Here is a 12,873-nt window from a genome sequence, read left to right as displayed (position 1 = left end):
ATGATCATTGTGGAGTGTATTACGGTAAAATATTTACGACATCCTGCGTCATTCTGAATTTGCTAGAATGCGTTACGACATTGTTGACAACTGCGTGTCCTACGCCTGACGCCTAAACTTTCTCACGGCCTTCTCATTTATCTAAGATGAACCGAATATGAGTGTTTTTGATTTATTTCGCGGCTTCTTCGGGGTTCCCGGAGGACAGTACCGTGGCGACGGCCGAAGGTAAAACCACACTGCTGTACGGGCTCTACGAATGATAGCTAACTAGTACGCACACCGTATTAGCGGAGAAAGTCCCCCGATCACGCAAAGTCAAAGGCACCTGGGATTAGTAAATACAATACTAGTTTGATAGTTTCCCCATCCCATTTTCCGAATCAATAGTAACAATTATTACCGTTTCAGAATTGGTTAGTCTTTATCGCTATATTTAACAGACTACAATTTTATCAAATTCGACTGTCATGTATTTAAAACAAAATTTAATCTATCTGTACCAGGGACCCATTTTTCGATGGCATGACCCACGATGATGATGATGATGATGATGACGATGCCTACCAGGAGGATGGATTCCCCCAGGATGGTTACTGCGGAGACCAGCGTGAACCCTTTGATAACGCGTTGAGGTTCGGTTTCAGTTTTGGACCCAATGGTATGAGAATCGATGAGCCTCCTCTTTTTGGTCACGTCCTCAGAGGGATGGAGGAAATCTTCTCTCACCTGAGTCGGTTCGAGGAACAGCATGGAACCGGCCCCTTCGGTAAATACCTACATGTACGCTGTACACATTTATACATTTAGAGTTGCAAAAAACTGTTAATGCAGATGTCACGAATAATATAATATTATGTTCTAACGTCAGAATATAATCTGCCCCCTTTTCCTGCTACCCCAACTCATTTATGTTCTGTTATACTCCTCAGATATCCCAAGAATCATGCCCCCATCGCATGAGGGGTCAGACAACAACGGGCAGAGATCCTCCAGTGGCAATGCCCTGAGGGACTCCATGCTGAAATCACAGGAGGACGCCATACAGAGACACCGGGCCCCCGCAGTGCCGCCCAGGGATGAGGACACACCAAGCCTCCCCAGCTCTCCTTTTCATGGCTGGAGCCCCTTTCCTAAAGTAAGGAACCAAACAATGTGTTGGCCTCCTCAGCACAATAGCAGCCTGTGTGTCTGGGTCTCATTAGTACATATGGCTTTTCTCTTGTTCTCTGTAGTTCAATGACATCTGGACGCAGGGGCCAAAGGGAAGGCCAGAGGGGCGTAGGGAAGATGGAGGTGACACATATTTCTAACGGCCCGTTCTTTTACATGCATATCTACATTTACAATTGTGACGGCGGAAGGTATTGTGACCGTTGAAGTATCACTCTGTTTAGATCTGGATTCTGCAGTTTCCTCTGGCGGCCTGGATAAGATTCTTACCCCGCGTCCTTCCGAGACGCCCAGCCAACCAAGGTCTAGGTCTTACTTTCAGTCGGTCATCGTCAGCAAGGTGGTGAAACCGGACGGGGTGAGAGACAACGCCCGATATGGCTGCTCGATTATGGAAAGAATCATAACCGCTGTTATTTTGGTCAATATTGAAATCACGATTATTCAAACTATTATTTTTTGAGTTTGAAAACATCACAACACCGATTATATTAGTTTTGTGATCGTTTGACGCTAAAGATTAAAATTTGATTATTCGCACAGCCCTACCGCCCGCCATGCCTGACTAATACTACTGCTGAGAAAACTATGACCATCTATGGCGTTTGCATCTCATATGACACCACGGTAACATCAGCTACTGACTCGACTCACTTAAAGGATCTGCTAAATGTACTGTGATTTCACTTTCACTTTTCACTTTTCGTTGTTGTCATTCTCGTAAACCCACATTCATGTGCCACACGCAACAAACAAAAATGGCATGGGATGATGCTTTTGTTGCCACACGTAACTCTTCGAGAGCGCACGGGCGCGATCGCTGCTGAACATGGCGGACGTCCATCTGACACGTGTTGACAAATGACAGCTGCAAAGACAAGTTCACCAGAGGTGGTGCTGTGCCGGCAGTTTGATTCTAGTGTTGGGTTACTATTGAAAGCATAGAACAGCCACCCACACATGTCCTTATGGGGCCGATGGCAATCTGGCACAACCTTTGTTGAACCTAGCGTTCATAAAATACATCAAATATGGAGCGACGACTTGGCAGTGAACAGCGTCTCAGAATACGGGTGGAGGTTTTCTGAGACGCTGTGCATCTGTCCCGCTTGTGTCAGTCGGTGGAGGAGAGGCGCACCGTCAGGGACGGCCAAGGGAACGAGGAGACCACCGTGACCCGCTCAGGAGCCCAAGGGAGCCCAGCGGCCCCCACTAAAGGAGACGGACCCCTGGGGCCCGGTTAGTACGCACTGCTAAGTATCTGCTGCTTACAGGGAAATGACTGACCAAAACATGAGGCCTGTTGCTGTGTTGTTTCAATGAATCTGTGTACAGTAATCTTTTAGAATGAATCACATAAATTAATAAGTTAATTACATTGCTGTGCCTTGTTTAGTTTGGAATAGGGATTTTGCCGATTACGTCATACTATGGCAAACCGCTGCAAGTGTTCAGCATTGGCTCTTTGAGAACCTTTAATGAAAACATTGATTTGATTTATTTGGAACACAGACGTCTCCAAGGGCTAGAAAAAAACATTCCAAAGTGCAAGCACTTATTTCCATCATGGTGCCCGACATGACTGGTATTCTTTTGAGGTAAGTCTGTAAAATGTGCCCTCCTTGTGTTCAACCCCACCTCAGGCGGTGGACAGCTGTTCTCGGACCTGCGGGACGATGGCTCCATGTTCCCAAGGTTCTTCGGCGGTTTCAAATAAACTGGAAACGATAAGGGAAGATGAAACTTTGTGTTCGTTCAACCGGCTGCGACAGTCTTCTTGTTATTGTAGGCTGATATTTTATATTTTTCTGTTGTGTGTGTGTGTGTGTGTGTGTGTGTGTGTGTGTGTGTACATATGAAGTTGGGTGAATGCAATGGCTGGGAAACTTCCACACTATTAATGATTATATGGGTTATTGGGTGAGCTGGCACTGCCAAAAGAAACGCCTTGCCATTACGAGCCAGTTTAATAAATATGAATGATTTAAAACAACAGTTTTCTAATTGGGCTGCACGGATTCATTTCTAAATTGATTAAAATGCAAACATTAAAAATTCCCATTTCAATGATATTATCATTTACTATTCACATGATCTCACTTTATTTTTATATTCCCCGGCTTTAAGCCTATATGTGTATGACCATGCAAAATAAAGTCTTAATATAATGATGAATTATTTGTACATTTATTTATTACATTTATTAACAAAAACGTTAATTATCTTCTCCAATAATGGGAGGAAATGTGTGTGTTGATCAGACCCATAACAAATGACAGTTCATATAACAGACATTCAGTAAAATAACTGACATTCAGTAATATTAAGGAAATATTGAACACATTTGAACATGGCCTTTTCCTCAGAATCATTCATTTTGTTGATGATATTCCTGAAAGTGTAGCTTGATGGCCTTGGTTATAACAACTCCCTTGAAGGGAAGTCAATCTCGTAAAAATACCTTTCTGTTAGTGTAACTTTTTAATCGTGTAATAAGATACTAATGCCACTTCCCGGACTAGAGCTTTATCTTTGATTGTAACAAAAGTGGAACACACACACATACAAACAACACTTTGTCTCACTCGAGACAAGACTTAAATACTAAACAACAGTAGGATTGACTCTAAAGGTGGATGACCATAACAGAAGGCCACATGAATATATTTCTAGAACCTTGGAAATAGAGAATTGATCCCGTTCTGAGATCTTTAGCGGACAGAGAAGAGGATGGAGAGCGGGAAGAGGAGCCTACGCATCAGGAACGTCTTACTCCGTCAGTGTCTGAGTGAATTCTTGTGTAGCTTCATCGTTATTGTGAGTAAATCCAACTTTGCTTTGCTTTTGCTCTGATGACAATATATACTGCTTGTAATTCTGAGGTTCAATGGTTTATTCAAGGCTCATCAAAAAATGTCAACTAGTCTTCCTGGGAATACACCTAACACAAAAGACAAAAGGAATACGATTACACGCAGGAGTTGAACGTTATTGTATTCATCGCTTTTTTGTGATTTGGGGCAGTGAATACTTCTGCAATAGAGGTCAACATAGTTGCAACCAAGCATTAAGAAACAGGTTTGGTGGCTCTGGAGGAATCTCTCTTTGTTGTAGAGTGTGACGTGTTCAATGATCTCTTAGCGATACAAATGCGTGATCGGCAGGCATGACGCCCTGTGCCTGTAACAGCCCGCTTGGCCTCCTCCTCCTCCCCCTCCTCCTCCTCCTCCTCCCGCTCCTCACCCGCCCCCTCCCCAGATGTTTGGCTGTGCAGCACTGGCCCAGATGAAGACCAGCCGTGGAGCCAAGGGTCAGCCTATGTCGGTGAACTTGGCTTTCTCAGCAGGAATCATGGTAGCCATGTACCTGGGCCGAGACATCTCTGGTAGCCTCCCACCCCCTCAACCATGAGCTCCAGGAGCCAACGGCTGCTAAGGCTAACATGTATACCTGTACTTTTGTCAGTGTGCAAGTAAAGCATTCGATAAATATTGGTGATACAATTATTCCAGTGTTTGGATTCTAAAATAATTGTATGAAAAAAAGGCAAGTGGACTAATTAACACTACTTTATTAATATCGGTATTTAGACCAATCAGAAAAACATATTCCATTCCCGATTAGATATAAAATATAAAAATGGCAACGATAAATGAAAGATCTCCTTGACATCCACCTCAGCCTAGGCCTCGTCTTCAACCTTTGACCTTTCCTACCGGTATGCTCCCAACAGGAGCCCACTTGAACCCAGCTCTGTCTCTGAGCTTCTGTGTGGTGGGCAGTCTGTCCTGGTCCAAGCTGCTGCCCTACTGCCTCTCTCAGGTGCTGGGGGCCTACGTGGCCTCCGCCCTCGTCTTCCTCATGTATTATGGTACGCATGATATGTCCCCAATGTTAAGATTACTGATGTTTCGGGAAGCTAATAAATAAGAACAATATGTAAGGCCCTTTGAGCGGCTTGAAAAGCACTGATTAAATGCAATTAATCATGAACTATGAAATTATTCTTATTATTGTTATTATCAATATATGTTTTGGGGGATTTGACTTCATTCATGAATGAGATAAAAGTGTTAGGTCTCCATCCTGAGTCGTGCTATATCTGTTGTGTCTCTTTTGGTAACTGTCCCAAGAAGAAGCCATTATGGACTTCAGCGGTGGCGTCTTGGCGGTTTACGGACCAAACGAAACGGCCTCCATATTCGCCACCTACCCGTCGAGCTTCATGTCTCACCGCGGCAGCTTCCTGGATCAGGCGAGGCTGAATGGGTCTTAACCGCCAATAGTAACAACAGGAAACATGTTTGATGCTGACAATTATTTTGGGCGTATTTGACCGAACAATGTAGGGGTGAATCCAGGAAAGGACAAAAGGCTTTGAACTGGGAATCATTTGGAGGTCAATAAGTGAATTTTCAAACACTTGGAAGCACATTCAATAATAAATAGAATTATAAACGAGTCAAATAAAAATTGACAGATGACTTTATTTTTTGCCCAGTTCATTTCTAAACGTGTGTGTGTGTGTTTGTGTCTTCGTCTCCCCCCACCCCCAGGTGGTGGCCACTGGGATGATGATGCTGTCCTACCTGCCCCTGGCGGACCCCCAGAACAGCCCTGCGTCCCGGGACCTGCTGCCCCTGCTGGTGGGCGTGATGTTCCTGGGGGTCTCCTGCTCCATGTCCTCCAACTGCGGGGGCGGGGTCAACCCGGCCCGCGACCTGGGGCCCCGCCTCTTCACGCTGTTCGCCGGCTGGGGGACCGAGGTGTTCACGTGAGTCCCCTACTGACGGACCCCCTAGAGGGGGTTAGGGCACGGCGACCGGGGCCATTCTCCAGCTGATCCACCTCACTCTCAGATTCATTATACTTTATGTCATGCTTCATTTATCACATTTATCTCTGGTAGCCTCACAGCCCCTCAACCATTTAGTAGTCGATAAATATGGGTTTAAAAAAATTATTCCAGTGTTTGGGCTCAAAACTAATTTGTCCCATTCTCCCTTTATTCTAAGTTATACAATTAGAATTAGAAAACACAAAAGTACAGCAAGGAAAGTAAAAGTATTTACTACCAGAGTATCGTCAGGCTATGTCTACGTCTACGGCTGGTCACCTGTTGCTATACTGGCTGATTATGTTTTCAGTTTTCAGTTTCAGTTTAGTCATGTGATTCGTGTCACAACCCAATCGGCTCTGTCCTGCGTTTGAAAACCTGCAGGTGCTACAACTACTGGTTCTGGGTCCCTATCGTGGCCCCCATGCTGGGGGCCCTGCTGGGCTCCGGGGTGTATGCCGTGTTTATCCACTGGCATCTGCCCGGGGCCGGGCAGGACGAGCCTGACGACGCCTTGGTCCTCACAAACCTCTCCAACTCTGGGGAGAGACGATCAACAAACGTTGTGTCGAATGGAGAGGATATGGCCCAGATCAGGCTGGATTGAAGATAAACTGTCGGTACATATTGGAGGGAAGAGTGCAAAGAAGAAACTGGTACAATGCAGTTGGTTTTGTTTCAGCTGCACTCCTTTTAAGCACTGCACTACAGCCAAAGTATCCTTCAATAGGCAACTCAGTGCCAATATGTCTTAACCAGCACCTGCCAATGCTAAGCTAGGCCAAGAAAAATGTAATCACTAGTTTGAAAAAATTATTGGCAATGTGTTTCGTTCTCTGGTTGTTCAATGAAATATGCCTTATCTTCCATTATTGATATTTGATTGAGCTAATTGTTCGAGCTAAAATTCTTATCTTATCAATTTATTGATTTAATACGAAACCATAAAAAAAAATTGCATTATATGTGCAAAGAATAATATCTGTATACACTATTTGTAGTCCATCACCAGAGTTTGATGAAGAATAAAGAATGACAATTTTGGACAATGGTACAAACGTGCTGAGGAATGAAGACTCTACTGCTGTCAACACCCAATCAAATACCAGTGATTATCAAAGGTAATTAATATCAGCTGAGAGAAAAAAACCAACACACACAGCCAAGCTAAAAGCCCAGTTACCAGTTCAGAGGCCGACGTTGTCCAGAACATACGAGTATGCTTGCAAAATGAACTATACTCCACTGGCCCAGACCGGCTCACCACCCCCACCACCTCATCAGTGCCATAAAGTGCATGACGTGGTTTACACTTCGAGTATGAAAAGGCAGGCTTTGCCCCGTCAGCCAGAGAGCGTAGTAGCGCTGCCCGGGTCAGATGTGTCTTTCAGGGCCCCCGCTGCAGTAAAAGACCCCCACTGGCTGTACGCAGAGGATCTGGCAGAGTCGTCTGGCATGATGGAGAGACTACTGAGAAAGTGTAGAGTCCAGAATCAGCTGGTGAGGGAGTGCCTGGCGGAATGCCTTGGAGTCTACATCATGATTGTGAGTTTTGATTTGAGGACTGTTTGTGTGTTTCGGTTTGTGTTATGTTTTGTAAATTGATTTAAAGTTGGGGTTTGGGATTAACAAAGAATGGTATCTTGAATATATGGACGATTTTAATTAAAGTTATTGTGAAAATATGCAGTCTCTTGCTAGTGTTCAACATGATGTCCATGGTGCCCCCTGAGTGTATTCTCTCAATGGCTAACCAAGGACTTTGGCCCAAGCACAGCCACAGAGAAAGACACATGTGTCAGATGAGGAAAAAAGACAGATATTATGAAAAAACTAACATTCAACAGGTTGGTTTTGTTATATTGCTTTCTTGATGCTGTCTAATCTAATCTGAAATCGCTGCGCTTGCATTTTCCAAATCATTTAGTTGGAATAGGGGGTCCATAAACATCTGCGCATACTTTGATTAGACAGACTGACAAACTGTAAAATAGGTAGATTGTTTCTAAGGTGTGAAAATTCTTTCAAATAACAAGAGATTAGATTCCGTGTTAATCTCATTGCACAACAGGCAATGAAAAGTACTGTGGTATCTAAGCAGATAATGTTGAAAACCGAACTGCACATGCTACCAAACCTGACGCAGTGTACGTGTGCAGTTAAGGCTGCACAGGTAAATAAACTGGACAATAAGGGCAGTGAATTAAACGACATCAAGAACGGCCCTACGGTTCAAAGGTCATCGCCGATAGTGACAATGCAAATATGTCTACTGGAGAGATGCAATAACCCAATAAAGAGACGGGCTTTGTGTGCAGCTGTTTGGCTGTGGCTCCGTTGCCCAGGTGACGACCACGGAGGACCAGAAGGGCCAGTACCTCTCCATAAACCTGGGCTTCGCTCTGGGGACCTGCTTCGGGGTCTTCGTCTCCCGGGGGGTGTCAGGTAAGACCCCCGGTGACGCGTCACTCGAGTGTAGCGATGGAGAAGTATCTACTTGGTTGTTTGAGTGCCCGTACACGATATACTGTAGCTTCGCTGCACTCTTTTGTTTAGATGTCGTGGGGTCAGGGGAATGTTGCTGCGAGTGTGTTCGACTCCCAACTGAAAAGCTCCTGGGTTCGATCCCCGGTGACGGCCGCCTACCAATGAACAGGCTCCTTAACGACTTGTGTCTGAATACACTGTACGCTGCTTTGACCTAAATAGCACTCGCGCTTTTATTGTACTAATCGAGATTTCAATTTTCGGTTATTGACATCTAACGTTTTGTTTTGATTTGTGCTTGTTGTTGTTGTTTGTTGTTCCAGGTGCTCACCTCAACCCCGCCGTGTCTCTGAGTCTGTGCTTTCTGGGCAGGCATCCGTGGATCAAGCTCCCCTTCTACGTCTTCTTCCAGGTCTTCGGCGCCTTCCTGGCGGCCGCCACGGTCGCCCTTCAGTACTATGGTGAGGCTGCGGCCGGCTGGCTCCATTCATGAATCAAACATACACACGCGTGTCTTTGCCTAGCGGGTAAACAGGCCGTTCAGACTGTAACTACCCACCCCATCCCCTTTTTATTCTGCAATGTAGCTGATCACTTAGAACAGGTGTGTGTGTGTGTGTGTGTGTGTGTGTGTGTGTGTGTGTGTGTGTGTGTGTGTGTGTGTGTGTGTGTGTGTGTGTGTGTGTGTGTGTGTGTGTGTGTGTGTGTGTGTGTGTGTGTGTGTGTGTGTGCAGCTGTGAGTCGCCAGTCACTCATCATGTCCCCGATGCTGCCCTGACCCCATCTGACCTTTGAACCTGTGCTTGTGCACAGAGGCGATCCTGTTATTCGGCGACGGTCAACTGCTGGTCACGGGTCCCAGGGCGACGGCGGGAATATTCTCCACCTATCCCGCCGGCTACCTCAGTCTGTGGGGGGGCATCGTGGACCAGGTGAGTCCCCATGGCCACGACAAACCCCCCAGCAAACTCATTTATATCTATGAAGAGAAAGCAAAGGGATGAATGTTGTGTCTCTAGCTAGACCCTTTACACAGACGTTCATCATAGGACACTCGGTACATCATTTGATGTACAATGGCACATGGTCCATGGTCAATGTTTGGTAAGGTCACCAGTCTACTACGCAAATCCTGGTACATTAAAGGGCAGACGCAGACCATAATTCTCATAAGGACGATGAAAAGGGTCTAACGGCTTCTTCAACTCAAGGTCGAAATCACATCACCCCAAATATGCATGTTTTGCGCATCTCCAGTAACTGCACCATATTGCTGCTTTTTAATGATTTATTTTGTTCTAATGTAGTATGTTCGACAAGGGTATATAGACTATACATATGTGCCTACGTGTTTATGTATCTGCCAAGCGAAGCTAGAGGCAACGTCCCCCCCGGTGTGGACAATAAGGTTGTATAGCCTCTGTGGCGTCATGCGATCGCCGCTTTAAACGGTGGTCTGTTTTGAAATTCCCCGTCCCAGGTGATCGGCACGGCGGTGTTGCTGGTGTGTGTCCTGGCTCTGGGGGACGCTAGGAACTCCCCCGCGCCGCCCGGCTCGGAGCCCGTGATGGTGGGCGCGGTGGTGCTAGTCATCGGGGTCTCGATGGGCTCCAACAGCGGCTACGCCATCAACCCCGCCAGGGACATCGGACCACGTCTGTTCACCTACTTCGCCGGCTGGGGAGCCGAGGTCTTCCAGTAAGTGTTGTTTTGATGAACTGTTTCGTTCAGATTTGTTATTTACATTTAGTCATTCAGTCGCAGTAATCCAAAGCGACTTCCAAGCTGAGAATACAATAATAAAAAAATGGTGTAGCAACAATAAGAAGCACCATCAAGGTCTTCATTGAGTCGGTTGCTGTCGTGGCAGGGCTGGAGGTGGCTGGTGGTGGGTGCCCCTCGTGGCCCCGTGCCTCGGGGCTCTGCTTGGATCCCTGATCTATGAGCTGTTCATTGAGGTGCATCACCCGGCAGACCATACCCTGGATCAGGGGGCCGCAGAGGGGACCAAGGCTCTGGAGCTGGTCGACTCTGACTCTGGCCCGCCAATGAACAACAAGGGAACCTCGTAATGGTCACTGATGTCTTACACCCTTGAGGTGGTCCAGAAGCTGCAGCTTCTGGAAACACGGTGGTGTATTTAAGCTTGGTAGGCCTAATTGTATATCTTTGTACATGTATATGACCATGATAAACAACTTGTTGCCTTGTGGTAATGAATAGTGATGCAATGGGTGATATATTTGAATACGTCCATGATCGGTCTAATAGACGGGTGTTTTGCATCAGCGCCTAACCGGCGCGTGACTGGTGGTTAACCAGACCAGTTGATGAAGGGTGATGCTGTTAAAGGCACACAAAGTCACCAAGATAAGTTTGGTTCTGCTGTAAGTATAGATCATTAAAAAATGTACGATTTGAGAAACCAGCAAGTCTTTTCTCTTTCACACATTTATTTTCGAAACAGCACAAAAGTGTATGGCATTTCAGCAAGCAGACCACAACCATGGGAAAGGAAAGGACAATGAGTTCTCCACTATTGGGTTATATAAATATGATATGACATAAAAAGATACAAAAAATATCCATCCATAGGCCTCCTTCAGGTCCTAAAGGAGGTTGTTTCACAACATATAAAAAAAAAGTAAAGTGAATACAGCAAGCACTGATTTTGTAGATTTGAAAAATAAAAAAATGTCTCAAGATGAGTGTTTGTATTCATAGACATCAAGACGACCCCCCCCCCCCCCCCCCCCCCCCCCCTCTCCACAAACAACATTCTCCCTCTGCATTGAGATCACAACGTATAGCTACCTCTGGGTTACGGATTTTCCTTTTTGATACGCTTCAAATTTTTCAAAGAACTTAAATAAAAAAAGTGGGGAACAGTACAAGTACAAATACTATATATATTCACATTTTCCATCGCAGGCAACGAAGCTTTGATGTTTTAACTTTGACGTGTAGTTGTATATATTTACATGGGAACTCTTGGTGTGTACAGCCGGTGGAAGGACATCTGATCTCATTCGCGTTCAATGACCTCGTTCTTGTACAACACGGCTCATAGAAAGTTCTGGAACATTTATAACGGAAAGGCCCGCTGGGGATTCTCTCCTACCGGCCGTTTTGTGTTAAAGTATCTTTAGCACTACTGCATTATCCAGTAGAGGGATAGATCGCGACATACATACACAAATAACAGCAGTAATAGTTTTATATTTATATATATTTTTATATATATAAATATTACAATATCGCAACATAAAAATCAGTGTCTAAATTTTCCAAACACTCGCTCAGGCTTCGGAGATCTACGATAAATAGGACTGGGAGAAAGATCTGGAATTTAGTTGGCCTTTTTAAAAGAAAGATTCAGTCAAGAGTCTCCCCATTTCAGTCTGAAGAGCTCAACGCAGGGCGATTCAAAGCTTACACTTCAGTCAATGAATGCCATGACCAATATGGTAGATACATATATATTAATTTATATAAAAAACCGGCACTACTGCGAAGAGTACTGTGATAGACACAAGGAGAAGGAATTATGTTAAAAACAAAAACGGGTCAGAAAAACAGTCAGTGCAAAGTAAGAGCATCGTTAATGGTACAAAAAAACAAATGGTTGTGAAAGACAGGCATGGCTTGTGTAAAAACTAGTGCTGTCAGTTAAACGCGTTATTAACGGCGTTCACGCAAATCAATTATAACGGCGTTCATTTTTTATCGCGCTATTAACGCAATTTATTTATTTTATTTATTTATTTTAAAAAAAAACTTTATTTTTCTTTGGCTCAAAACAAAGAAGCAGTAGCCTGACTGCAATGTTCAAGGCAGTATGTTTGTATGTTCATCATTTAATTGCACTATAGGCTTTTTTTTGTATCGTCCTGTTTTGATCAGTATATGCCAATGTTGTTATCAATCAAAAAACATTTGCACAAGGCAAGCCGATGCACTTCTCCATGTGGATAAGAGCATTAAAATGACAAATGTATGGGAAAAAGAAATGAAGGGATATTTAGCATAAAAAAATATTTGCGATTAATCACGAGTTAACTATGGCATTAATGTGATTAATTGCGATTAAATATTTTAGTCGCTTGACAGCACTAGTAAAAACAGAAGTTTCATGATCCCCCTCCCTCTTGGGCATGGAGGACGCCTCCGACATGCGCTTACAATCTCAGACAGCTTCAAACGATACAAGCGCCCCAACTTCCTGGGAAGCTTTTCACAATAAAAGCGCCGGAACGCCTGAGCGCACAATGAGAACCGTGAACCCTTTCTGTACTTAAAAGGCTCCTCTTTTTTCTGGGTCACATGACAGCCCCTCCCACCCCCCCCCCCCCCCCTCCCCCCCCACACGACTCTGC

At 44.8% G+C, this 12,873-nt stretch overlaps 3 protein-coding genes across 3 annotated transcripts; all 3 read left to right on the top strand.

The window, feature by feature from the left end:
- Positions 1-56: 56 nt before the first annotated feature.
- hax1 (HCLS1 associated protein X-1) lies at positions 57-3,169 on the top strand. The gene is made up of 7 exons (XM_056582200.1): positions 57-228; positions 507-769; positions 933-1,138; positions 1,236-1,296; positions 1,398-1,531; positions 2,292-2,412; positions 2,817-3,169. The coding sequence occupies exons 1-7, from the start codon at positions 158-160 to the stop codon at positions 2,888-2,890; spliced, it is 930 nt and encodes a 309-aa protein (XP_056438175.1). The 5' UTR covers positions 57-157; the 3' UTR covers positions 2,891-3,169.
- Positions 3,170-3,264: 95 nt separating this feature from the next.
- LOC130375344 (aquaporin-10-like) lies at positions 3,265-6,840 on the top strand. Its single transcript, XM_056582201.1, has 6 exons — positions 3,265-3,990; positions 4,432-4,558; positions 4,907-5,044; positions 5,310-5,428; positions 5,730-5,947; positions 6,395-6,840. Exons 1-6 carry the CDS (start codon positions 3,904-3,906, stop codon positions 6,615-6,617), a joined length of 912 nt encoding a protein of 303 aa, XP_056438176.1. The 5' UTR covers positions 3,265-3,903; the 3' UTR covers positions 6,618-6,840.
- Positions 6,841-7,158: 318 nt separating this feature from the next.
- aqp10b (aquaporin 10b) lies at positions 7,159-11,219 on the top strand. The gene is made up of 6 exons (XM_056583171.1): positions 7,159-7,555; positions 8,329-8,455; positions 8,821-8,958; positions 9,311-9,429; positions 9,978-10,195; positions 10,368-11,219. The coding sequence occupies exons 1-6, from the start codon at positions 7,241-7,243 to the stop codon at positions 10,567-10,569; spliced, it is 1,119 nt and encodes a 372-aa protein (XP_056439146.1). The 5' UTR covers positions 7,159-7,240; the 3' UTR covers positions 10,570-11,219.
- The last annotated feature ends 1,654 nt before the right edge of the window (positions 11,220-12,873 follow it).

This window comes from Gadus chalcogrammus, chromosome 22 (genome assembly GCF_026213295.1).
Source record: "Gadus chalcogrammus isolate NIFS_2021 chromosome 22, NIFS_Gcha_1.0, whole genome shotgun sequence".
Lineage (NCBI taxonomy): Eukaryota > Metazoa > Chordata > Actinopteri > Gadiformes > Gadidae > Gadus > Gadus chalcogrammus.
This window is presented reverse-complemented; position numbering and strand designations above follow the sequence as displayed.

Excerpts from the sequence above, each read along its gene's own strand:
- LOC130375344 (XM_056582201.1), top strand. The coding sequence starts at position 3,904 with ATGGAGAGCGGGAAGAGGAGCCTACGCATCAGGAACGTCTTACTCCGT. Across the intron at positions 3,991-4,431 it reads TGTGTAGCTTCATCGTTATT|ATGTTTGGCTGTGCAGCACT; the intron begins GTGAGTAAATCC and ends CCCCCTCCCCAG. Across the intron at positions 4,559-4,906 it reads CCTGGGCCGAGACATCTCTG|GAGCCCACTTGAACCCAGCT; the intron begins GTAGCCTCCCAC and ends TGCTCCCAACAG.
- aqp10b (XM_056583171.1), top strand. The coding sequence starts at position 7,241 with ATGAACTATACTCCACTGGCCCAGACCGGCTCACCACCCCCACCACCT. Across the intron at positions 7,556-8,328 it reads TTGGAGTCTACATCATGATT|CTGTTTGGCTGTGGCTCCGT; the intron begins GTGAGTTTTGAT and ends CTTTGTGTGCAG. Across the intron at positions 9,430-9,977 it reads GGGGGGGCATCGTGGACCAG|GTGATCGGCACGGCGGTGTT; the intron begins GTGAGTCCCCAT and ends TCCCCGTCCCAG.
- hax1 (XM_056582200.1), top strand. The coding sequence starts at position 158 with ATGAGTGTTTTTGATTTATTTCGCGGCTTCTTCGGGGTTCCCGGAGGA. Across the intron at positions 770-932 it reads GCATGGAACCGGCCCCTTCG|ATATCCCAAGAATCATGCCC; the intron begins GTAAATACCTAC and ends TATACTCCTCAG. Across the intron at positions 2,413-2,816 it reads AGACGGACCCCTGGGGCCCG|GCGGTGGACAGCTGTTCTCG; the intron begins GTTAGTACGCAC and ends ACCCCACCTCAG.